Here is a 27,575-nt window from a genome sequence, read left to right as displayed (position 1 = left end):
CATACCACAGTCAGAGATACACAGATATAGACATCAATATGCACACGCATGTGCACATGGAGGGGGTTGTCATCTATTCTTTCTGCGTCTGTGAGTCTCACTGAATAGAATTCAATGGCCCGGTGGCACACACCTGTAACCCCAGCACTTGGGAAGACAAGACAAGAGGATTGCAAAGTTCCAGGCCAACCTAGGCTACACAGAGAATTCAAGGCCAGGCTGGACTTCAGGGTAAGGCCCTTAATCTTCTAAAACACAAAAACAAAAAAGAAAAACAAAACAAAACAAGCCCTACCGGCACCCCTGCAGACCATCTGATACAGCTCCGTTTCCTTTTGCGTGGCTACTTGATATTCTCGGAATGAATGATAAGCCCCTGTCGTCATTTATCCTATTCTTCCCTGAATTCCCTCCATTTCTGGGTTTTTGCTAAGCTGAGAAATGCAGTCATGGAGATGCAGATACAAAACACCTTCTATGTGATGATTTTGGGAGAGATCACCAGGACTACAAGTGCTAGTCTGAGGAATATACATGTTTTTTATTTTAACAGGCACTGCTTGATTGCTTTTCTTTAAAAGACAGCAATATTGCACATTTCCAAACCACTTCATTTATTAACACAATGCCTGTTGCCTCTGTGAGGCCTCTGAGCTCAGCCAGTCCATCCTCCTGGCCACTCCCTGTCTAGCTTGGGGCTCTCTCTCCTATCCCCTGGAGTCCTGCAAATTATATTTCAAAGTTGGAATATTATATTCTAATGTTCTAAGTTCCATGGCTTTCATCGAATTTCCAAAGGGACCTCTGACACAAAAAGGGTGAGAAGCTACCGAACCAAAGGCTGGAGGATGACAACAGGGGACGGATACTGCTGATGACATGATTTGATTTTGCTGAAGATAACAATAATCAAAAAGTGGCTGAGGCCAGGGATTTGGCTCAGTGGCATCGCAACTGCCTCGCAAGCACAAGGTCCTAAGTTCGATCCCTGGTACCCCCCCAAAAAAGTGGCTTTTATTAGAGGAGCCTTCCTACGTCCATGAAGCCATCAAAGCCATTTTTGATCTTTATTATTTTAAGAAGAAGCAAGCTCCATAAATAGATTTCAAAAAAGCACAGGTGCTGGGAGAGAAGAAACAGAGAGGGCTCCTTCCAGAGTCAGGTACAGGCTTGTTTTCTCTCCAATACGTAGTTTCTCCAGGCGTGGTATTCCATCTAGGAAAAGGGAAAAAGTCACTGCTGGCTTCCTTTCAAAGAGAGGGTAAACACTACAGGGTAGGATAACCAGGGAGAGCAGGATGAAGTACAGAGAAAAAGGAAGTGCTCACAGAGTCTACAAGGCCACCTCTTAAAGAGCCCCCAGTAAACACATCTAAGTGGAGGGTTGAGGTTGGGCTCATCCTCGAGTTCCACGTCCTCCCCACGGTGGCTGGCCCCTCTCCACACGCCCTCAGCCCGAAGCAGACAGTGCCTGGCCAAGGAGCCATTTGGTGACGCAGATTAAGCCAATCAATACCTGAAGCAGCTGTACACCAAATCAATGACAGGGAATGCAGGGGAGTCCTTCAACGAGATGGCTTTGCTCGTAATAGTTTGAAATCCTGAGCATCATGATTTTTCTCTATTTGTAATTAATGCCAAAGAATTACACAAGCATCTGTCCAATTCAGGAAAGTGCCTGATGCTTCATTCTTGTAAGACGCCTGATTTTCACAAAGCTATTTTCCATTCTTTCTCCTTCATTTCGTACATCACCACCCTTCTCACCCAATGGTATATTGTAATCCTGACAAGTGCTTGGCATGGTTACTGAATAATATCCATTACATTAATAAGATCACTGGCTTCCACTTTAAAATCAAAAGCAGAGGGCAAAGATGAAAGCAGACTTTAAAAAAAAAACATTAAATTAATTAGCAAACTACACATAAAAAGTAAGGCCCATCCAAACAGGGAAAGCTACTTTAATTATGTTTATTCTTGTTCTGTGGTAGAACTAGTGAGTTCTCCGCTGGGATAGATCTCATTTCCACACTTCCAGAAATAATCCTATTTCTGTTATACTTTTTCACAGTAGATATTTCTTAAAACACAGATACGGGAAGTATAAAGCGAATTTACTGGACCAGAAACCTAGGCTGGAATGGTGCAACTGTTGTAGGGTCTGGCAGTAAATTAAATCATATTTAGCCAGGGATAAGATAAGAGAAAAGGTACCCATGTTTTCTCTGTCTTTTATGAGACTACTTTCTGAACAGCTGACTGTCCAAGATATTAACTTATGTATGTGTATAGTAATGGCACATGTTCATATTATAGCGTGCATATGCATGGGTATATGTGTGTGTAAATATACTTATATGATATATAATATATAGTGTGCATTTGATAAACACACATATACCCATATACCTAAGACTTTTAAAAGGTACTCCTGCTGTAGGGAATATAACGTTCTATAATGAAAACTTTTCAGATCCTTGGAAATTATTAGTTCTCCCATCCAATACTAACTGACCCTCGTCAAACTTGTGTGATCAGATGGCACAAGGTGTGTTCAGGCTGGCACGGCTGCAGACGCAACTTAACCAATTCAAAAAAAAGTCTCACAAAAGGGCTAAAGATGTAGGGGAAGTGGGAAGGGTAGGGGAAAGGTAATAAGGGAAAAGAAAAAAAATTTGAGAAAATGAAAAAATGGAAATAAGGTATTTGTAAATAGAGAAGGGAGGAGGGGGTGAAGGGAGGGCAGGGACAAGGGGAAAAAATGAGAACCAAGACCTGTCATGTGAAGGTACAAGATCCCAATGATGAATGCAACTGTACTGTATACCTAAAACGTACCAATAAACAAAATGAGAAAAAAAAGTCTCATAAAGAATATGTACTCTTTCCAACAGCAGAAGCATAAAGTTTACTTTTAACTTTCATAGTGTATATACAAGCATTACAGCCACTGTAGAACTAAATTTTTAAAAATCTGCATTAGGATCAGGCATGGTGGCACAAGCCTAAAATCCCAGCACTCTAGCAGGCTGATGCAAGAGGATCCCAAATTCAAGCCCAGCCTGAGAAATTTAGCAACTTACTGAAACCCCGTCTCAAAGTAAAATAAATAAGTAAATAAAATAAAATGGGCTACGGATGTAGCAGCTCAGTGCAAGAGCCTTGGGTTCAATCTCTAGCACTACAAAAAGAAAAGAAAAGTATTTTTTAAAAACTGTATTAGAGCACTGAGACAGGATTCTTGGCTTCACTATTCAGTCTCCACTTCTTCTGGTGCTTGGAATTTGATACAATTCATTATTTAACGTCTAAAGTATATCTAGTTATTTAGTATCTGAACATACTGTGCACAAGGGAGCAAGCTCTACCTGAAGACTTGTCAAATTTCCCTCAAAAGAGAGCCACACATCACAGATCCCCTTTCCATGAAAACTCCACATAAATACGCACTGCAGGCATCTGTTAAAGCAGCTAGCACCGCTCTGCTGATTAGGATCAAGTTTGCATCATCTCCGTGTGTGATTTGCCATCCTCCTGACCCTTCCGGACAAGACAAGGGTGAGGGAAGGAAGCAGGGAAACTCTAACTGCTCTCTCCAAACATTCTGTAATGAGAAAACTCATTTGAAAAGGTACAGCCAATGCTTTGGAAAGCCCAAATGGAGATCGTATTTCCTAATCCAAGACAGCAACTGCCCCACATGGAAGCTTTCAAAGAATGAAGCCAATACACTCTGTTACCACAGAGTTTCCTGAGCCAGTTTTACAGGTTCTCTATTGAGTTGCAGTTGGGACATTTTTCTGGAGTCAGTGGAGGATATGAACGAAGTTCTAAGGAAAAGTGAAATGATAATTGAGCTGGATAATTCTGTTAAAAAATAATTATTATTACATAACATATGTACTTGACGCGAGTTGAAATATTCAGTGTCCAGGCTTACTGTGCAGCTGCCTGTCCTTACAGTTACTCCCAGAGGCCTTTCTCAATTCAATATTGTCCTGAAAATCTGGTTTTGTTTTCGGATGCTATCACAAGGCAGTGGTTTCTGAGCAGCATCCTCCATTCCAGAATACATTACTAAGAAATTAAGACTCTTTCCTGGGAGGTCCCCAAAAAGCATCCTCAGCTTCCCACTGTGCAACTGACCTTCCCACCCAACAAGCGACCAAAGTAAGGGGAGATGCATCCCAGGTCTCCCTTGCCCACCACGCTGAGCTTTCCTTCAATCTTCCTAGTAAGCCTCTCCCCCAATCTCTGCAACCTCAGCCAACAAAGAGAGGTCACCTTTCAGTCTCTGATTAATTAATCTTTTTGTTAATTAAGCTCTTCACTAGTTAAGAGTATTAAGAAATGCTCAGTCCCCTCACATGCCTACTAATTTAATAAAAGGACATTTCTCTCACCTGGCTTGTCTGTGTGAGTGCTGGACTGAGCTAAGTAGGTTTTGTCCTAAAACTTTATCCTCACAAATCCCTGCCACACAGGTGGGAGGAGCTGAACTCAGTCCCATCCATTACACTGAGTCCATTTGATGACATCCTGGAACTATCACTTAGGTCCTCTGAATCCATTCAGCCCAAGATACTACTTCTAGAAAGGAAAAGGGAGTGCTAAAGAACAAAGAGTAGTAGTGTAGAAGAGAAGAAATCAACTCCTTTTGATAGTGCTGGGGACTAAACCCAGGACCTCATACATGCTAAGCACCTATCCTACCAATGATTTACACAAACCCAGGCCCATGGAGATCAACTTTTAAAGTTCAAATGCTACCACATAGTCAAAACAACTCAAGGAAACCTTTAAATAGAATAAAGGAGGTAAACAAAATAGGTAACAAGTTTCTTAAAAGTATATCAATAAGTACAGCTATTCTGGTTACCACCACATAAAAAAATTCAAGAATATCTACTGAGGCCTTAAGAAAGTCATATACCAGTCACAAATGGCCTTGAGCATGGGTTATGAAAGCTCAACAACTAGAGAAGTGGGAAGCTAAGGGATCTCTAAATCATGACTTTCAGGCAGCACCTTAGACCAATGCACAAGCGGCGAGTTAGGGGAATGACCCAACAGGAGGTCTGATTACTACTGTTTGGGCAGAACAGTGGATCTTTCATTTCTTTTGCTACTAACTTGGGACACTGTGAAGAATGTTTCTGCCCTGAAACCAGAGATCATCAAATCTGGAAGGAACTACAGCGATCAGCTAGTACAACCCATCATTTTACACCTCAAGAGCAGAGCCCAAAGTTGCCTTCCATGGCTGAGGCACAAAGGGAAGCCAGACCTACTAATGGAAGCAAATAAGTCAAAGTGCCCGTGACAGGTTAGCAACAGATACAAAAGAAGATAGAGATTATTTTTCACTTGCTGCACTATTATTCCTCACCAGTCCCTGCCACACAGGTGGGAGGAACTAAATTTAGTTCTCCCCATTACAGTGAGTCCGTCTGATGATTTGTACTGTTTCTCCTATTCGCATCTCCTCTCCAAGATGGTGCCCTCCTGTGTGAGGAGGGCAGGCGCTAGTGACCCGACAGGGAAGAGGAAGTGTTGGACCCACACCCATATTCCTTCACCCCTCTTCTAGCTCGTTGGCATCTGTCCTCTCGGTCACCAGGCACCCTGTTGGTGTCGGATGACAAAGACAAAAATACACTGATTTAATATTTTCAAAACATTCTCTTCTTTGCAGACGCTGCATGAACCCAGAATCACCAAACTGACAGGCTACACAATTGTCCCCTGGTATCCACAAGGGATTGGATTCAGGACCACCCCCCTATTCCTACAGAGAACAAAATCCACAGGTGCACAAGTCCTTTGTGTAAAGTGATAGAGTGTTTGCACAGACCCTATGCACATCCTCCCGCACAGAGTACTTAAAACTGCCTCGATTTCATGCATGTGAAGAGCTGTTATACTGTATTGGTTAGGGAATGACAAGAGGAAGAAAGCCAGTGTGTGCTGAGCACAGATGAAGCTTTCTTCAAATCTTTCCCATCCTCAGTAGGGTGAATGTGCAGACAGAGTCCACAGGTACGGATGGCCAAGCATATACTCAAACCCCTGAGCCAAGGGCCAATGATCTGGTTCTGGCCCACTTCATAGAGCCTGCTTGCTCCGCCTGGGCTGCACAAATGGTGGAAAGGGAGGTAAGCAGGCTAGGAGGGCATCAAGGGAACAACTTCCTGGGACTCTGGGAACAAATGGAAAGGATACGGGTCATTTCCAGAGTACAGAGTAGAACACCAAACACCGATGATTAAAGGCTCTGAACCCAGGCATGAGACACTAAGTCAAAACATTTTGGTTATCTTCCCGCCTCTCACTATTGACATTCGTGCCTCTTATATCACTTTATCCAGAAGTAACATAGAAAAAAAATCCAACTTATGGGAAATTGGGAGCTTAGAGACATCTCCAAGGTTACAGTTAACATCTGCTCAGCACGCTGTGTTCTCTGAAACGCACCACATCAAGTGAATTAATATTTCTCGTTTGAAGTTCTTATTCATAGTCACCCCTTTCTAGTTGTGAAACACAACTTCTCATCATTTTTTCTGCCTCAAAACCTTGAAGTGCAACACACTGCAGCGTCTCCCCATGAATTCTTACCTCTACATGCACGAGGTGGGAAACAGGAAGCATCCCCGTGGGATAGGAACATGGGATCAAGTGGTGAAAAATCAAAAGATGCAACGTGCAAAGCTGCCAAAATTAAGTTCAAAGGAAAGAGAAAATTAAAAAGCCAGTATGAAAGGCTTCTTGTCTAAGACCAGCAGAAGGAACGCAAGATCTACCAACAAAAATCTAACTAACTGGAGACTGTCTTCATGTGTAGAAGTCTGAAGTGCCCTAAAGATCAGAGACAGTTAAAGGACCCAAAGAAGATCAAAGAATGGAGTCAGCCACAGCAAAGAGTTGAGGGAAAAGTGGGGTCTACAGCTAGGCAGGCACAGCAGAGAAGTCTGACACAGGTCCTTCTACAGATAGGTGCCGGGGTCCCAGTCCCTAAGTGCTTTAATAAAACATAATTGAAATACACCCAGCTTAGTCCCTAGCTCTTGCCACATGTTTTGCAGACCTTGGGCATGCTGGGCATACGTTCCACCAATGAGCTGCATCCCCAGCCCTTACTGGATGCCTTTGAAAATATAAATGACCCCCTAGAGGGGCCTTGCTTTAGGTATTTAGATCTTTACTAGGTAATCTGATGACAGATATCTGAGAGAGAAACTCTAGGAGCACAGAATTAGAGGCACAGAAAAGGCAAGCATTACCTTTTGTGCTTCCAGAGGATTAAACCTGTGTCTCTATTCTTCCCACAAAGACACTTAACTATTATGTTCCCTACCAAAAAATTATGTTACCTTCTTAGCCTTACTACTATCATGTATCGTATTCTCTGTGAACCGTGTTTTTTATGCCTCTGCAGAAACTTGGAAGATTAAAAAAGAATCAACACAGATTGCACATTGAAGACTCCAAGATTCCGGGATGATTTGTATCCTGCCCATAATCATCTTCAATCTTTCATCTGATCAGCACTCATAAATTACCCACACTCCATGTAAGGACAGAGTGAGCCCCCAATCCCTGTTATTTTCAGCATGATTGCAAACAGAGAAGACAATCATATAAACAGCTAAGTGGGGAGGCAGCTAGCACTGTCTTCATTTTGAGTAGGAGTTTTTTAAACTGTGCCTAAAGAGGCCTGGGGTTTCCAGAGGCCCTGGGAGTGGGAGGGTGAGGAGAAGGGCATGGTTTGCCCCCGCCCCCATCTCAGCCACATAGCTGCAGTTTATTCTCTTTTGGAGGGGAGGGGTCTACTGAAATTGCATTTGAAGAATCATTTACAAGGCTTACATCTGCACTCATGACCCAAGTACTCAAAACATCTGAGCTTTCTCTTCCAAAAACAGTGAGCCACACAGCCTGGAAAAAGAAATGTTTTCTACATTTAGAATATTAGAATAATAAGCTAAAGGAATCTTCCTTTAAAGAGCTTTTCATCTGGCTTGAGTTTTTCAAGTGTAAGGATTCCCCAATTTATACAGAGTTTGGATTCCCAAAGTCAGGGCCCTAGAATTCAGGGCTCAATTTCCTACACAAAAGACATGACAAGAGGCTGGTTCCAAAGCAAGCAGTAAAAGCCTAATACTTCACAGGTGAACTAGATGTTACTAATTTCACTGGAAGTAAAGTTTTACTTCAGTTTCTTGGTGGATGGGCTACGCAAGCCAGTGGGGGTTCACAAGCATCACTAATGTTGCTTCTTTGAAGAAGCTCATCCTATGATGTCTGACAAAAAAGGGAGCTGCACTGATGAAAGGACTTTCCCTTCCCTCTTTCCCACTCGAAGGCCAAGTCCCAAGGTGCCTCATATTGACCGGGGTCAGTGGCTGGCTGAGTGGACATTCAGCAGTTGTTTGCAAGCTGAAAAATCGCTAGCAAAGCCACTGCCTCGCACCAGCTCTGAGAAGCTGGTTTCTGGTGTGTTTATTTATTCTCCAGCAGTTAATAGCATTTTATTATGGCAATCTGTCAACTAATATGTATCGTCAGAAAAAAAAAAAAGCAAGGCAAGGCTTGTAGGTTAAAAAAAAAGTGCAGGCAGTATTTATAGCCCTCTCAGGAAGAAAGGATAGAGAGAGAAAGAGAGAGAGAGAGAGAGAGAGAGAGAGTGAGAATGGGTAACTATAAATAATTTTCTAGATTTAACTGAAAATTAGCTTTTTCTTTCATTTTTGCTCATTTGGTAAGCTAATGAAATGAAAAAAAAAAACACCTGGTTTTAAACAAACAATTCTAAAAGATTTCAGAATTGGAAGACTTGGCATAATAAACCTATGTGATTCATGTACTGTCACAAATTACCAAAACAAGTATATAAAATATTAATAATTTTCCACCAAAACTAGTGAACTGCTCTGAATTGCAGATATCAAAACTCTAATGGAATGGTCTGTTGTAGAATCAACTCATTAATGGACTAAAATTAGATCAAATGCAATTATGGAGAATTACCATTAGGAAATATATTCTTCCACCATTTTTTGCAAAAATGGAAATACTTTTAAAGAAGTCTAACCTCTCTCTCACCTAGAAAAAAAAAAAAACACGAGTGATGTCTCACTACTTCCCCTTTACACAAATATTACCTTTGCAAATACTGTACCATTCCTTATATTGTAGTAATTTGCTTACAGTTGTCCTTTTCTAAGCTTTTTCCAAACAACCAAAAAAAAAAAAAAAAACAGAATACTGGTTAAGACACTGGGGCAAAAAACCCAAATTCAACTCCTTACCAGTTAAACTTGCAAGGGCAAGTTATTTAAACCATTTGAAAATTGAACGTCTCGTCTAAATCGGAATAGTAATAAATACTTACAAGGTTGAGAATTAATGAAGTGATATTTAAAAAATTATGCCTGTAATAAGCAAGGTTGTTGGTGATGATGTCTTTATACCCCTAATTCCTTGAACTGAATTAAATTTCCCTACACTGCCTGCCTAATGAAGTCCTACATTTTCTTGCTATAGAGTGTCACATCTGACAAAATCTTAGACCTGACCTCTGCTTGGTGATTCTGTATCATTTTATACATCCCTGTTACCTTCCGTCCCACCCGCCCAGAATCATCAGAATATGCTGCCTTCTAAAGCTTGCTATGTGGGGAGCAATAAATCGGCTTTTCGTAATGCAAGGATCCCTCTCTCCTTTGCATTTCCAAAGCCAGGTGTACAGCAGGAAATCCATACACGCCAGCTCCTTAGCTGGGTGGACAGCACCTTGTGCCTCTCACTGAACCTCAAGGGAGCAGGGCGTGGAGAAGGAAGGAGTCGGGATTGAAAAGATATCCCTTCCCCACCTTCAAGGCTCTGCTCCAATCCCACCTCGAGCACGAAGCACCATCCTGCCCAGCCCACGCAGATCCTCCCTTTCTGAGTGCTGTCAATTAAGCATAGTCCTGCCAGGTGTCTTCTTTTTTTTGGTACCGGGGATTGAACTCGGGTCCTTGCGCTTGCAAGGCAGGCCACCGAACCGCTGAGCTAAATCCCCAGCCAAAACTGGCATTTTTTTTAATAAACTAAACATTAGCTTACAACCAGATCTTCATGGTTTTTCACCAACAGTAAATTCTACCTTGAGCTCTATTTCCTGAAATTAAATGGACCACAAATGGCTACAAGCCCCATGGAAAGAGAAGGAAGGAATTGCAACGTTCCCTGTGATGACACCACCAAGAAAATCACTTCATCCTGAGTGACTGAACGCCGTCAGCTCTCAGGAAAAAAGAACTCCACAGTGACATCTTGAAGACTGTTAGCTAAAGTTCCTCTTTCCTTCACCAATTCTACTCTTCTCCTTTTTTCATACCAGGAATTCTTAGGAGCCAGCACAGAATACACTGAACTTTTCAAAGTGCTCTCACACCCCATTACTTCATTTGATACTCAAGGGCAGCCATTCGGGGCAGGCAGGTAACAGAGACTGTATCGCCTTACAGAAGCACAGAGAATCAGGGCAGCTGGCCCAAGGCCACAACTACCGAACAGCCCCAGGGTGCCCACAATCCAGCCTTCCCTCCTCTCTGCTGTGGTTTTACCACACCACTGGCCAGTGGGCCACTTTGTAGCTGTTGAGCTCTTCCTATACTTTGTCAGTCAAGGAAACATCTTTGGAAGACAGTTTTTTTTTGTGTTTCTGAAAGAGTTTAGGCGTCCCTGTGGGGGGAAAAAAACCCTGCCACTCAAAACCCTAGTCTTAGCCGATGTACTTCGCCATACTGAAGGCAAGTTGGCACCCAAAGCGGTTGACTGGGCGCCAACTGTGGTGTTCTAATCTTTGTTCATGCTGTCAACGTGACATATGAAAGAAATATGAATAAAGTGACAGGATGAAAACAAAGCCAGTAGCTGGTGTGAGATCCACAGACAGGGTGCTAGCTCCGCACACAGCGCAACTGGGTCAAGTTAACACCTTGTGTTTCCCTTCCATATGCAGTGCGGGAAAGCTATTTATAAAATGTTTTTAAATATTTAGGGCCAAATAAATCAATATTGTTGGGAAACACTGACTCTGACCAGAACTCATTTACTTGCCTCAGTCCCGTGTGAATAAGAGAGCTGAGAATATCGAGAGAATCCAAGACCAGCAACAATGCAGATGTTCAATACGATCACCCAGAATTCCCACGCGGGCCTGCTGTCAATCTCCATGCTGGCTGGTGACCGGCATGAATAATGCAATGACAGAAGTCCCAGAAGAGTCGCCTTGTGGATAAGCTTTATTATTACTGATGTAACACAACAGACCTTATAGAAATTACCTGACTCTGCAATTCACTCTGCTGCTTCAGGCGAAGATTCTCAGGTGTATCTGCCACTGTGGTGAAAGACTGCTTTGGGTAGTGTCTGCGGAGAAAGTATTTAAAAGAACGTAATTAAAATACTGTCTGCAAAACAATGCTTTAACATCCATTGTTTCATCCTTTGCTTCCGTCACCATGGAAGAGGTCCCCTGTCCTCTTAGCTAAGGTCATCTGTCTGTCATTACTCTGGATCCCAAGCCTTTCTGACGACCCGCTATGGCTCCACGTGCCCCACTTTCTCGCAAAATTTCAACAGTCACTTCTCCGTGCCCCACCCACCGTTCCAGCCCAGTACCATCATTCTATCCCTAGAGTCTGTGCGCATCTCCGCTTTGACTTTTCCCATGCCTGGTTTCCAGCTTGTTACAGAAGTTTCTCTCACCAAAGTCATAAAGACTTCCTGTGAACATATCTAAACAAACATCTTGCACTCCTCCTCTTGCATGACCTATCCTCCATCTTGAAATGTCTTCCTCTTCCTCTTCCTCGGTTTCTATGTCCCAAACAATTCCTGGTTGGCTTCTCCCTTTTAGTGTTCCTGTCTCCCGTAGACTCTTCTTGGCTCACCCCACCATCATGGTCCTAACACGGGCTTTCCTCTTAGTCTACACCATCATCCGGGGGATCTCACTCATTCATGTGGCACTGAGGACCTTCTATATGCTAATTTCTTCCAAATCTGAGTTTCAGATGCAGTGGCATTTCCTTGTATATCTCCCATACCTGTCAGTGTGAGACTCAGCTATTCACCATCCCATCTCTAAGACAAACTCCTCTCCCTTCATGCTTTTTCATTTATTAGAAATGACAAAGTCAGATACTTGGAATAAACTTTACTTCTCACACATTCAATGAACTCTATCTGCTAAATATATCCAGCCACAGGAGACCAATTTCATCCTGAAGTTCACACCTCTCTCTTTCCCATCTCCCCCAGCAGTGCTATTCTCCTTGCCTGGAATGTTCATCCCTCTTCCCACCCCATCCTTCTCCTGAACAACTGTGTTTATCTTCTAGGTCTTGCCTTAGATGTCACCTGGATAGGAAGTTTTCCTGGCCTCTGAAATCTGGATTAGGAAGGATCTCTGGATGTGCTTTCTTCCCCCTGTTATAATGCTTATTATACTCATTTGTATTTTCTGACTGGCCCTGCCTCTGTTTCACAATACGATGATTTCTGTGACAGCAAGAACAGACTACCTTGTCCCTTGTTAGGGTACATTCTGGCCTATATCTCCAGCCCCTAGCAATGCCTGCTTTGTAGTATGACCTGAACACATATCTGCAGGAACAGACAATGGGCTGCGGGGGGATAGCTGGACAGAAAGAGTAACACCTAATATTCAGTATCTGTAAGGTAACTACAGATGACAACAATTAATTGAAAATCTCAAGACACCTGACAGAATTTTTAAATGCCCCCAGCAGAGAGAACTGATGAACATCTCAGGTAGTGGATATGCCCAGGCCCTGAACTGATCACTACACACTATGCACATGCATTGAAAAGTCAGGCTGTGCCCCATAAATATGTGTAATTATTCTGTGTCAATTGAAAATAAATATAATGAATATGTGCAGACAGAAGAAATGCAGAGAGGGAGAGAGGAGGAAGAAAGCAATCAACCAAAGCCTAAGAGACTAACACAGCTTAGACCTAAAATGTCCCCTAGACATCGTATGAGTTTAAGGTGGGACTGTGGAAGGGTGACTGGATCATGAGGGCTTGAACATCCTCAGTGGATTTTAATTAAAGAGCGTTCCTCAACGGAAAGGTGAACTATCAAAGGGCTAAAGGTGTAGGGAAAGTGGGAAGGGTAGAGGAACGGTAATAAGGGAAAAATATGAGAAAATGAAAACAGGGAAATAAAGTGTTTGTGAATGGGGAGGGGAAGAGGGGGTGAAGGGAGGGCAGGGACAAGGGGAAAAAATGAGAACCAAGACCTGTCATGTGAAGATACAAGATCCCAGTAATGAATGTAACTGTACTGTACACCTAAAATGTACCAATAAACTCAATAAAAGAAAAAAAAGAAAAGTGGACTATTGGGGGTAGGGTACATTTGCAACTGCTTCTCTACATGTACATGAATTTCCTTCCTACAGGGCAAAAAAAGACTTCTCTCTGGATACTAATGGAACTTCACTTGCCACCTGTACTCGTACTTATGAAGCATAGTTTTATTAAAAATAATCTAGTTAGATAACCATTGCACTTTACTAGGAGAAAGTGTGGAGGATTTGAATTTATAAAATACATGCATATTAATAAAATACCACTTTTATAGATTTGAGATTGGCCTCCCATACGAAGTCCTATTTGGAAAGAGACTTAAGAAAAACTGAGAAGCTTGTGCAGTTCTTTAGAAGAGTTAACCTGATGACTACAGCAGCAAACTTACTAACAGGCTGTGGAGTTATGAGATGATATCTAGAACTATTAAAAAATGCCAATAAACTCAATGAGGAGAAAAAAAAGAAACGCCAATGTTTCGCACTTTTTCCAGTAGCCTTTTCAATCCTAAAAAGTAATCATTTTATAATGGTGGTTTGATTTATATGTAACACAACTTTCTCTAAAGCTGTACAACTGGAGAAAATTATCCAAGTTTAATGTAAGAGAGAAAACTCAATTTAATAGTATAGTCAAAATAACAAACACTGAGGGAAGAAAGTCAATGCATATCAGAAACTCATATGGCTCATGAGGGCTAAAATAAATCAAAACCTGTGGCTTAAGGGATACAAGTTGTACTTAGAGCTAGCAAAATTCAAGCGAGTAAGTTTTGTTTGTTTGTTTTTACAAATGCCTTAACTGTCAAAAAAAATGAAACTGTCTCACGAATTGGAACAAGACGACTCAGAAGAAATAAATATAATTTCAAAGATGGCAGCACAGAATGCATTGATAAAAAATAATAATTACAATATCTGGAGAAACCTAATTAATTCTGCCAAATTTGACATATGCGAAAATCCTGTCAAACAGTACATTTCTCAACATCACGTCCAAGCATTAAGGTCCATCTGAATTAATTCAACAAATTCCCCTAGGAGTCAGCATCTCCATTCCCTCCCACCCACCATCCCACCCCTACTGCAACAGAAAAAGAAAGCCAGACACAGAAATAAAATGAGAGGCCAGCAGCAAGGACAGAGAAGCAAAGCATTTCAAAACTAACTGGTGGGACCACACGATTAATTCTAGCTCCTTCCATGTCCTGCATTTAAATGGCAGTAAAAGTTCTCCCTCAAACATGCCTGGAAGCTGGGCTTGGTTGTACACACCTGTAATCACGGGACTCTGGGAGGCTGAGGAGGAAAATCACAAGTTTGAGCCAGCCTGTACAATTTAGAAATTCAGTGAACCCTACCTCAAAATAAAAACGGGGTTGGAGATATAGCTCAATATGCAGGTCCTGGGTTTAATTCCCAGGATAGATAGGTAGGTGGTTGGGTAGATAGATGGATGGATGGATGGATGGACGGACAGACGGACAGTTGGATGGACAAAAGGACAGACAGACACACAGATGCCTTGAATGGAAATCTTAAGGCAAGAAGAGGAGTTATTCATCAACCCTAAGGGAAGAATGCCACTTTTTCCTCTGTCCTAACAGGAGTCAGAACATGGGACAGAATGTACAGGGTCAGGAGAAATAAATGCTCAACAAGAATCAAGAAACGCGTGAGAAAAAAAGACAAATGGAGTGGAAGAATTAACACATTCATAAATTTCCTGGAAAATAAAACATAATTATGGAATTTCAACACACATTAGGAGCTGGTTGAGAGACCTGGGGAACAGTGACAAATGGTTTGCTTTGCAGTGCCGAGATTGAGCCCAGGGCCTCATATGTGCTAGGTAAATGCTCTACCACTGAGCTATACACCTCCCCTCACGAACGCTGCAGGGTCACAGACAGAAGTGTTGCAGGTGAAACACAGGAATTGAATATGTTCATCAAGACTGGGCCGAGAGCTACAGAAGTTCAGATCTCTATGAAACACCATAATAAAAATAAAAAGAAGAATCAAAGCAAGTATCAGAAGGCTACATCTGAAAGAGTAAAGTTAGGTCCCAGAAAAAAAATTTTTTTTTTAGTTAAGAGTCTCACTAACTTGCAAAAGCTAGCCATGATCTCCTGTAGATTCAGTTGAGGAAATGTTACATGTGAACCACTATGCTAGAGCTGCTCAGGGTGCAGAAAGCCCTGGAGATGATACTTACAAAGAACAGTGGGAAGAGAGAATCCAGAAACACTTCTCATCCAGAGCCCAGGGCTTATGAGAGCACAGGCCCAAACTGCCTGGGTTAAGCCTGCCTTTTCCACATACCAGCTGTGGGTCTCTGAAAAAGTTTCTTAACCTCTCTGGCCTCAATTTCCTCAGCTATAAAATAAACATAATAAGGCCGGGGATTTAGCTCAGCGGTTCGGTGGCCTGCCTTGCAAGCGCAAGGACCCGAGTTCAATTCCCAGTACCAAAAAAATAAAATAAAATAAACATAATGATAGCACTCCTTAGGCTTGTGGCAAAATTAACACATCTAAATCATTTCAAATGATATTTGTCTCAGAACAGGTACTTAACCAAATGTCTCCCATTAATAATAACAGCACTGATATTACTATTTCCTCTTTGTTCTACCACAAAGTGACTTCTCTTGTGTGTCTCATCACACCACAGCAATATTCCTGGCCGTCTCCCGAGCTTGCTGCTAGCGGCATGAGAGAGTTGATAGATGGGAAGTTATGAATGTGAGGTATTAGTTACACATTTAGACATAGAAAGCTGAGATTCTTAGGAATTTACTTTCTGCAAATCCCATGGTTTAAATGGGATCGTGGACAGCCCCACCTCTCCAATAAAGACTCATCCTGTCCAAGATGTCAACCTTGCTGGTGTCAAGAAAGCCTATTTAATACATTTGTGTAACTCACATTAGAAGAGGTCACCAATTTTAAGATACGTAGCACTTTCTCACAAATCTCTCAATTCTGTTTTCCTTCTTATCTCTTGGCAAAGTCAAACAGCTCATCCTGCGGTCACCTCCTCCTCCTCCTCTCTCCACCTTCAGCCTCATAAACACTCACACCCAGCCTCTCTAGCTTCCTGTTTTCCTGACCATATTCCTGAGCTATATTCAAACTCAAGGATCTGAGAGCAGACTCTGGCTGCCAAAAGATTCTGCTGGTGGAGCCCAGAGGGCCCTGTGCACTCCTGCACACCATCATTGGAAAGAACTGCTCACATTGCTTGCCCTTGGCTGGTGTCTGAGAACTGGGTGGGGGAGAATTTCCACCACCAGGACCCAAAACGGGTGGCTCAAAGCACTCTGCAGTTTGGACAGACACCTGACTTCTTTATGGGAGGCAGGAATTTGCTAATAGACTCCCCAGGAAAAATATGGGCCCTGAATATCAAAACAGCTTCCCTGGGTGGCCACATCCGGCGTGTGCTGTCCCAGCTCCTTCCTGGAGGAATGACGCAGACCCAGAAGGCTGCACCTGCCTCTCCCCGGCCGATGTGCCCCGTGCGCTTTTCTTCTGCTCACTCTCTGGCACTGGCTCACAGGAGAAGCCACAGCAGGGAATGGGCCTGGCTTGGGAGGAGGCCTGCAAGGCGCAGAGAACCATCAAAGCTGAGGGAGCCCCCGGGGACCCCAACCAGGCCCCTCTGTGCCTTCCGGGATCATTTCTGAAACAGGAAGTGTCTCTGATATTACTCTCTAAGATGAAAATTTTTGTGATTTTTTGTTTTAAAGAATATTATCAAAACAAAATATCTGACCTCACATTAGTACCTGGCTTTCAGCTCTGCCTTTCTGAGCTGGGGAAGGACCAGAGACTGCCTCAGCCCATCTTTCACACTCTGGTTTAGCCAAGGAAGTAATTTTATCCAAGGGCCAAGATCACAACTATTTTGAATGAAAGCAATGACAGGAGGTTTAAATGCAATTTTTAGTACATTTCCCAAATCTGAACAACTTCATTTTACAGCACTGATGATTGTTTTATTCAAAATTATCTTTAAGGGCTGAAAAATAAAATTTTAAAAATTTTGTGGCACTGAATCCAGGGAAACTATCACTGTGGCGACATCCCCATCTTTTTCTTTTTTTAAAATTTGAGACAAGGTCTTGCTTTTGGGGAGCCCAAGGTGGCCTTGAACTTGGAATCCTCCTGCCTCAGCCTCCCAAGTAGCTGGGATGACAGGCATCACTGCCATACCTGGCTAGAAAGATAAAACACTGTTAAATAAACAGACTCTGGGAAAGATTATCATCATCAGATCTCCTATAAGCTACTTACAAAGAATGCACTTCAGCAAGACAGAAAATAATTCCAGAAGGATAACAGGAAAGGCCAAGAGGGAATGGTAAGCAAATAAAGTGAACACGGACAAAAGTGGACGCACACACACATACGCTCGCACACACCACACGGAAAGTGACACCACCATACGGGAATACCTTTTCCTTTTAAAGACAAAGCGAAAATACTGGCCAAGTTGATGGAGCAGAATGAACATCATTTTAAGTCCTTCATCGGAAAGGTTAGGACATTATTAAATTTCAGATTTTACTAAGTTTTAAGGGTAGCCATAAAGAAGGAAAATAGCCAATGTCAATTCAATCTTATGGAAGGGAAAAAAATAAAATCACTAAAAGAACCAAAATCTAATTCAAAACAATAAAAAAAAAAGAATGAGAAGACAGAAAAAGCAGGATAGAATAAGTAGGATACATAGAAATTTAGCAGTTTGGGGAAATAAGTCAATGATCATAAATTTGTAAATGAGCATTAGCTGCCAGCTAACAGACCATTATTGTCATTTTTTTAAATTCTACTATAAAATAGCTACACTAATATGAGATAAAATATTGGCTTTCCAATACCAAAGACAGAGCAGGGAGAATTGAGCCACATTCCTACCCTTCTTTATTATCTAATTTTGAGACGGGGTCTCACTAAGTTGCCCAGATTATCTTCAAGCTTGTGATCCTCCTGTCTGAGCCTCCCAAGCAGCTGAGATTCAGTCATGTACTCCCAATAAAATAAATTAAAGGTGTTATTAAGAATAAAGTTTTTACATAGTGATACTGGTTCAATTCACCAATCATTCAGTATTATTCTAACTATAAAAAGATCTAAAACAGTACTAGCCTCAATTATTTTTTAAGAATTTGTGTACATATATGGCAGGACAAAATGCCAAACGGATGGCAGGAAAAGTGGCAAGTCCACCAACATGGAGAGATTTCAACACCCGTCCCCCCAGCTGTTAGTACGTAAAGCCAGCAGACCCACAGTGAGGGAAGATGCCAAGGTACAAACCTAAAACTTGCCACAATGACAGCAGTCAGGTATCCATGAAGAAGCAGCCTTCAAACAATGCAACTCAGAATGTCAGGGCGTCCACCAATCTCAAAAGGCATCTGACTAAGGACACTGGCCTGGCCAGCAGGTGGGACCACATCTGTGTGGCGCTGCGGACCCCAAAACACCGCCTGCTTCAGGGAGAGCTTCCAGGGCGCCGGCGATCTAGACCGCAGCAGTGCTGTGCTGCAGCTGCCTCAGTGCCTCCTCCCTCCTGCCTTCCTTCTCCTTTCTACTCGGAGCCGGAAGTTGGCGGAAGGCCTGAACCCCCAAAACCAAGCCCCAGCTCTCCTCTTTCGTTCCTGTGCACACGCTTGCATGGCTATCTGCTTTGGATTTCATTCCTTAAAAGGATGTTTTAACACTCACATTCCATGTACCTGAAAGATTCTGTTAGTTTAAGAACCGCAAAGGCAAAACGGCATATTCTACAAGAGAATGGGAAAACCTGGAAGCTTTTTCCCTTACCTAAAAAAGTTCCTGGGAAATTTCATTAAAAACTTCGAACATCAATCCTACCTGGGTCATCTCTTCAGGTGTGTAAAACTGGAAAAATGCTGACCTTCAATGATTTCAGCTTGTGTGTCTGGTTTATTTCATTTAATAGTATGGTCTCAAGGTGCACCCATTTTCCTACAAATGACTCGTTCATCCTTCTTTATGGCAGTGTAGTACTCCACTGTATCTAAATACCACATTTTCTTTATCCATTCATCTGTTGCTGAACATTTAGCTGCTTCTAAGACTTAGGCATTATGGACTGTGCAGCATGCTATACACAAGGGTATGTATTATCACCGTAACAGGATTTCTTTAACTCTTTTGGGAAGAGGAATAGCTGGGCTAACTGGAATTTCTAAGCTTAAATACCACATGATTTCTCTTAAATGAGAAACCAAGGCCAGGGATTTAGTGCAATGGATCCACTGCCTGCTTCACAAGCGCAAGGTCCTGAGTTCGATCTCCAGTACCAAAAAATTAAAAAACAAAATAAAATTAAATGAGAAACCAAAATTATAAATAAAGAGCAAAATAAAAGGTAGATGATAGGAAGTAGGGAGACAGATCCTTTCTCAAATGTAGAGGATAAAGAGAGGGAGGGAGCGGGAGAGAGGGAGGGAAGGGAATGAGAAAGGAATTAGGATGCGTTCTGTACACGGACCGACTCCACGCGAGGAATGTAAACATTATGTGCTACAAACGCACACTTAAAAACTAAATAAATGGAACTATTAAAAATTTCAAATGGTTAAGACTCACATGATGACTCTGCCAACAACTCTGCACATCTCCACTAGTGTTCCGCCTCGATCACCGCTTAACAGGCAGAGGCCTTTTCAGTGACACTGACAGCATGCTGTCCACAGTAGGCCACTGAAGTCCAGATCTCCAGGGGACGTCACAAGAGCACCGGCTGAGATGCCTGCTGTGAACTGCTCTCCACTCAGCACCACCTTGATTCTCCCATCCACCTGCTTCCTCGCAGCCCCCACCCCAGAAACACACACACAATGCTGCTGGTGGCAAGACATCAATTTTATGATTTTTAAAAAACAGACAGTGAATTAGAACGAGTAAGTGGGGAATGCCCTTCAGAAAGGAGGCTCACCAGAGCCGCCGGTAGATAACATAAAACCGAAAAATGGATTATGGTAATGTAGGCTGCATACATGAAATACAAGCCCCAGCTGAAAAGAGTACAGGAGCCAAACCCTGGGCTCTCTGAGGGGCAGTCAATAACCTGTCTAACAATTTACGAAGTTCTCTTTCGGGCTCCGAGGGTCAAACTTGCCACCTATTGATTTACTTCCTCAGCAGGACACCATTGTAACTCCTCGCGTGTGTTTAGAAAAGAAGGCATCATCGGAGGGATTACACAGTCAGCCTGACCTGCCCCACTATGAAATGCTTATCAGCTATTGGGACATGTCACCTAGATTTTGAATTATGGTGTCCAAGGTGAGAAATTAATACTTGCATGCACGCACACACACACACAAACACACACACACACACTCCCCACTGTATGTTGTTTGAGAGAAACGGGAGCTGGGGAAGGCGACCCAATTCACTGCCCTGCTGCTGATATTGATCACAGGACATGCAAGCAAGCGAGTGTGTGACAGATTATAGCCAAGAAAAACACCTAGGGACCCGAGACTCTACCACAGCACAGCAGTCTGCAAAACACCAGAACAGAGCTGGTAAGACAACACAACACTAGAAAAAGCTCACAATGCACATATAATGGATCCCTTGGTTGGCAATGATAATAGTGTGCCACAGTAAACACCCAATATCAATAAAAATAATGATTTAAAGTCTGAAGAGAGGAGAATAGCTTCCAATACTGTTTTATGTAAAGTTAGAAAGGTGATATTATGTTCGACTATGTATTTCTCATAAAGAATGTATAGTCTCACAGATAAATTGATGGCCAAAACATAAGCTGGATCCCCTTGCAATCCACTGACTGTGTTCATCTGATAAATTACAACTTGTTTCCTAGCTTTTCAACTATGAAAGCAATATCAACAGACTGAGAACTATTCAATCACTGGCTTCTACTATGGAGAATGATCTTTGGAGAAAGGGAAGAACTGTTCAGTACATTTCAATTTATCAAGTTCCAAATCGTGCAAGTTAAGTGTGTTTACACAGGGGTTTTCAGGGTAGGCAGACTAAGGGGGGAACAACGGGAATTATACCAACTGAGCATCTTTCGTACCAACAAGTGTTCAAGAAAATGAAATGAACATTGTTGGAATGTTGCCAACCACTGCCCCTGACTATTCTTGTCTCTCCCAATTCACTAAGCGAGTCATAGCCCTTTCTTAGGTCCCTCAGCCAGAAGAGTCTAGTCCCAGAACCTATCAGTTCTTCCATGAATACACTCCTTCCTGGTCATTGCACGATCAAACTAAAGCTCAATGAATCACACACCTCTGCTGTGCTCAGTGCCTTGGATCAAGAGAACCATTTTACCCTTTTCCCCACACAGGAAGAAAAGGGGGATTTTTTTTTTGGTTGGGGGAAGGCCTGATGTGGGCACCCTATTTTGAAAGAAACATGCTATTTATTACCTGCAAAGCAAACACCACCCATCCACAGTCCAACTGAAATATCTTTAGAGGTGCATATGGATCTATACGTGCTTATATGTAATATATGCATCCACACAAAGAGAGGGAGATTGCTGTTTAAAATAAAAGCACTGAGGATAGATACAAAGATTGAAAACATCTAAACTGATAGTCAACACAGCAGCCACAATCCCTGTGACCCACCTCTTTTAACCAGACCCGCTTCCTAATACAAGTGAGCTATCAGCTCCCCAAATCTAGTCACCTTCCAATAACTCCATCTATGATCAATCCCATGAGGCTTCAGGGGACATCTACGTACAAACCACAATGGGTAGGGAGCACTATTCAAGAGTGGAAGATTCCAGCTAGGGATTTAGCTCAGTGGTGTCACTGCCTGCCTTGCAAGCACAAGGTCCCAAGTTCGATCTCCGGTACTTAAAAAATTTTTTTATTTTAAATTTTGAAAAGAATGGAAGATTCCAAAGCACTCAAAGCACAGAATAGAGCCTGCTGACCTTTTGTTTTTGTTTCTTTTCTGTGTTCCAAGAACTTGAAGGGTTCTCTACCCGTGCTGGTCTCCCATGAATGCACCTTAGGGAAGCTGGCCTGCTCTCACGTGTAGAAGCCAAGGGTCAGAGACCTCCTCAGGAGGGTGCAATCATTAAAGAAAATTCAGTAGCAAAAAGAAAATGGCAGAGACTGGAGGAGAGAGGGCTTAATTACAGAGAGGCAACAGGAGAGACTGTTTCGGAGAGATGAAATGTTCTGTATTTTGATCACAGTAGTAGCTTGTCAATACTCAGAGAACCGTATTCTAAAATAAAAGGATTTTACTCTATAAAATCTTAAATGAATTTTTAAATATAAGGTTGTTGAAATAAAACAGACAATGGAGAGAGCAATGGGAACAATCAAACTAGTAATGTTCAAGATAAACTGGAGAGAAGACGACTTCTATACCACAAACAATATACAAGAAGTGTTAAGAAATCTGGAGACAAATCAACGTAACAGGATATTCAGAAACAAAAACAGGAGTAAATAAAGGGCCACTTTCAACTTCACCAAAAGGACAAACTAATTACTGAAGAGAAGGACTGAAATATTTTATCAGGCAGACCCTCAGGAGAGTGCAGGAGCCCAAAATACAGAAAACCTGCAGTTTCCAGAAAGAGAAGAAAGTTTACTTACAAGTTATGATATCATCAATCTTCTTATCAAAGCTATTCCTCTGAATTTTTGAGAGAAAATAATTTTCTACTCTCCAAAAACATGACATTTTCAGTCAAGAAGGGACTCAAAATTATAACCTATGCATGCTATATTCTAAAAAGTTAATATAGAATGTGTTCTACGACACAAAAATTCAAGAGAGAAGTAATGTTCCAAATTCAGTGGCAACCGAACATTATGGAAAATGATGTAAAAACTGTGATTAGGGCCCTCTTACCTCCCAATTTCGCACATAAACAAATGGACATAAAAAGCCTCAAAATACCACCCAGGCCTGCTCTGTGCAATACCCCATGACATTTTCTCTTAGTCTAGAATATTCTCCTCTAAAAATACTGATCCTGACCTATAAGTCAATGTCTTAAACCAATCCATGATTTGAAAAACAAAGATCTAACAGAAGCAAGCAAAGACAGAAAATCACCTTGAGGGAAACAAGGACCTTGACTCCTGAGAGGCAGGTTTCGATGGCATAGAGAATGTTCCAGAAACATACAGTGATTTCTTCCCTTCTGACCCTGGCCTTAGTCTAAGTCCCCCAACTTCACTCCTGGCAGACCCTCCTTCCATGGTTCCAGTCGAGGCGACAGGACACATAGCAGAAGACCTGGCTGGTCTCTTCGTCATCCTCCTTAGAGCCCAAGCCATGGAGAATGCGCTAGGTGCCCTTTGAGGGGAAAGCACCACAGGACAAGAAACTCAAACAGAGCATCACACATTAGGAGAAGAGGGAATTAAAGATAATAAAGAGCGGCCCCATGGACCCCTAAATGCCTCAGAGCCCCCTAGTTCAGGCAGAAAGAACATCGACAGCCTAGATGGCCAGTGGGGTCCTGGTGTGTGTGCCCAGGCAGGAGCCACAACCACTAAAACCAAAATGTCAGGGACACAGCAACAAGGGACTCCTCAGATGGGGCAAACATTGAGAACCAAGCAATAGTGAAGATGGTGCCTCCTGCTGGACACAGCCCCCAATAACATCCACATCCTAGGGAGAAGGAGGTGAACCCTGCATTGACTTATAACTTAAAATTTTATGCTATAAAAATTTACATTGTGTGTCTGTGTCTGTGTTGTGTGTGTACGTTTTATTACAGTGCTGGGGAGGCACCCCAGGGCCTTGCCCATACAAGTGCAGTCCCAGTTCCCACTGATACTAGGTGTTTAGGTCACAATGAGTGCATGAATGAAAGATAAGTTGTCAAAGGAAAATAAAACCCCATGCGTGGTTCATCTGAGTGTATAACTGGGAGAGTGCCAAGCACTGCATTTCCTTTCAGTGGCCCAAACCACAATATTATTCTGCAGTCAGGACTAGTTGTGTAATTTATACTTCCAATCCTATTTTTATAAGATTTAATTTCAGCCAGGCATGGTGCCGCACACCTGTAATCGCAGCACTTGAGAGGCTGAGGCAGGAGGATCACTGTGAGTTCAAGACCAGCCTGGGCTGCATAGTGAGTTCCAGGTCAGTCTCAACTACATAGTGAGACCCCGTCTCAAAAAAAAAAACAGAAAAGATTTAATTTCATACGATCAATTTATGCACAAAGCAAATTTAACTACAATCATTGCATAAATGTAAATACAGTATTATTAATCTAATTGATAAAGTGGTAAATATCAATTTATACCACATATGTAAAAAAACACCTTTCTGAGGTCTTTAGTCATTTTTAAGAGTTTAAAGAAACACTAAAGGAAAAAAAAAAAAACTATTGATAACTGCTGCCTGAATCACAGTTGGAGCACTTTTCTGTTACTTTAAGACAAGCATTCCTACCCAATGAAATCGTTTACTGGGTGGAAATTAAAGTTACACATTAAAGAGTTTTGGTTTTAGACTAGGTTTTGCTCATTTCTGAGAAATACAAACTGTAAGCCAGAGTCAACTAAATATTTTACTCAACTGAAAAAAATGTTTAAGGCCCTTTGTCTGAATTTTCGTATTCTAAATGAATGAAGTCCAACTTAATAAGGTGCCTGCTTTATTTTACTCATTACTTGAAAATATTTTGAATTTTAATAATGGGATAATTTCAATGTTAATCACCTGTCTGAGTATTTCATGTTACTGACTTTCCACCTTACCCTCCATTTAGAAGCCCTGGTTCCAGGCTAGCTGTTCAGTTATCCATTCGGGCGGCTCTCAGTGCCACTGAGGGTCCCTCACAAACTACCATGGCATCAACAGTATAACAGTCCCGTCAAGACTGAGTGAAGATAATGTCCTCACTGTCAAAAATAACGGAGGAAAGAGTCCGTGATGCAGAAAAAGCCAAGGAGGAAAGGGAGAACTTTGGAGCTGGGAAGTTAGACTCCCTAAAACACAAGACCCATTCAAAACATAGGCCACTAAAATGAACACACACTTCTCAGAAGTACAAATAGCCAATATGAAGAGATGCTCAACGTCTCTGGTTATTAAAGAAATGCAAATTAGAACAGCACTGAAGCCAGGTGTGGTGGCTCACACCTGTAATCCCAGCACTTGGGAGGCTGAGGCAGGAGGATCGCTGTGAGTTCAAAGCCAGCCTGGGCTACATGGTGAGTTCCAGGTCAGCCTCAACTACATAGTGAGACCCTGTCTCAAAAAAAAAAGAATAACACTGAGATTCCATCCTACCCCAGAAAGAATGACTACCATCAAGAAATCAAGTAATAACAAATGCTTGTGAGGCTGCAAGGGGGCGTGAAGAACCCTTCTACATAGTCGGTGGGAGTGTAAACTGGTACAACCACTATGGAAATCAGTGTGCAGACGCCTCAAGAACTTCAAACTAGAAATTCCATTTGACCTAAATATCCCCCTTCCAGGTATCTTCCAGGAAGAGTTACAGTCATCATATTATAGCAATACATGAATACCATGTTTTGTATCAGCACAATTCATACTAGCTGAATCTTGGGAGTAGCCTATATGTCCATCAACAGAAGGGTGGGTAAATAAAATGTGGTATTTACATGATAGAGTACTACGCTTTCATAAGCTTGAGTCATTTGAAAATGGGTACACTTTGAGACCATCATGTTAAGTAAGTCAGACACACAAGCTTAAATATCACAGGTGTATTGTGTAAGTGAAACACAAACAAAGAGCAAATAAAGGACAGATAACAGGAAACAGAAAAATAGATCTTTTGCAAATGAGACGGGAACCAAGAGATGGAAGGAAAAGGACAGGAAGGGAGGGGAAAGGGGATGAGAACAGAATTCAGAAGAGTTATGTACATGGACCAGCTCCCCACAAGCCATGCAATCATTGAGAACTATAAACATGTACTAATAAAAATTTAAAAATTTGTAATATTTTTACCAAAAACAAAAAATAATAAAATATAAGAGGTTAAACTAATCTTCAGCCATTCTCACAGTTATTTAAGATTTAAAAGAACTAGAAAGAGACTTACACACAGAGCCATACTGCACTCCCTCTACTATGAAGACCTAACTCTAATAACCCACTTGTGGGGGTGCGTGCCGTAGCTCGCTCATTCTCCTGTCAGCCCTGTGGGGTGGGGGCCCCTTTCCCCAGGTGGGACTGGAGGGGCAGGCTCAGAGACCACATCCTGGGTGAGAGCTGGACCCAAAATCTGACACAGTCCACCCAACAGTGTGCAGGGCATACAGCTCATGAGGGTCAGCTTAGGGGATCCTGTAACAAGTCACTGCTCTCAGCCTTCACTTAAAACTGGATTACAGAAACTTAGGGTTAAATAAATAAGACAAGTTAATAAATATCCCAACCTCTCATTATCTTATTTCATCAGATTATTGTGCATGGTCCTGGGAGTATTCAGAAGAGAAAATACCACATGCTGATGAGCTATAAACTCCTTGCGCTTGCACATGGGCAGGTGGGAGTATTTTCACCTCCCACGCTGCTGGGCAACACTGCCCATCAGGCCTTTGCTCCTTTTCCCAGGGACCCCACTATGAAACACTGACTCACACCTCAGGGTACTTCCTGCGGACCCCAAGCTCTTAAGCCTACAATTCTCTTCCACCTAATAAGAAATGTACATTTGTTTCCATTAACACAAACAACTGGCTTTCACGGAGCACCTTTGCTTTACTCAGAAAATCAAACTACATAAAAAGTACAAATAATTAACACCGTTGAACCATTTAATTAAGTCTCTGGTCAAAAAAAAAAAAAAACTCCAAGAAATAGATGTGGAGGGAGGGCAAGGGGGAAAGACTACAATGCAAACAAACCAAAAATCAATGTCTCCACCAGTATCGCCCTCTAACTTACATGGACCCTTCTCTTAAAGATTTAAATCTGAAAGAATTGGATCATTTTTTCAGATCCCATAAAACTTGTATCCCGTCCTTATTACACCCTATCACTCCTTCCAGTATTTCACATCCAACACATGACAGGCCCATTTTCCATGTTTTCCTTCTTTCAGTACAATGGAGCAGCACCAAGCAGTTGCCACCCTACAAAAAGACAGCACCCAACATGGACGGATTTAGAAGCAGCCTTG

The 27,575-nt window shown here is 42.1% G+C and overlaps 1 protein-coding gene across 2 annotated transcripts in view; it reads right to left on the bottom strand.

The window, feature by feature from the left end:
* The window catches only part of Nebl (nebulette), a 338,403-nt gene that overhangs the window by 201,547 nt on the left and 109,281 nt on the right, over positions 1–27,575 (bottom strand). For both annotated transcript variants that reach the window (XM_033759732.1, XM_033759734.1), the window contains one exon: positions 11,340–11,424. In XM_033759732.1, coding sequence (XP_033615623.1) covers positions 11,340–11,424 — 85 coding nt within the window. The remainder of the gene's footprint in view (positions 1–11,339; positions 11,425–27,575) is intronic.

The sequence above is a fragment of the Fukomys damarensis genome, unplaced genomic scaffold (assembly GCF_012274545.1).
Source record: "Fukomys damarensis isolate Sample0158 unplaced genomic scaffold, DMR_v1.0_HiC HiC_scaffold_37, whole genome shotgun sequence".
Taxonomy (NCBI): Eukaryota; Metazoa; Chordata; class Mammalia; order Rodentia; family Bathyergidae; genus Fukomys; species Fukomys damarensis.
Note: the sequence above shows the minus strand (reverse complement) of the source record. Positions and strands in the feature narration are given on the sequence as shown.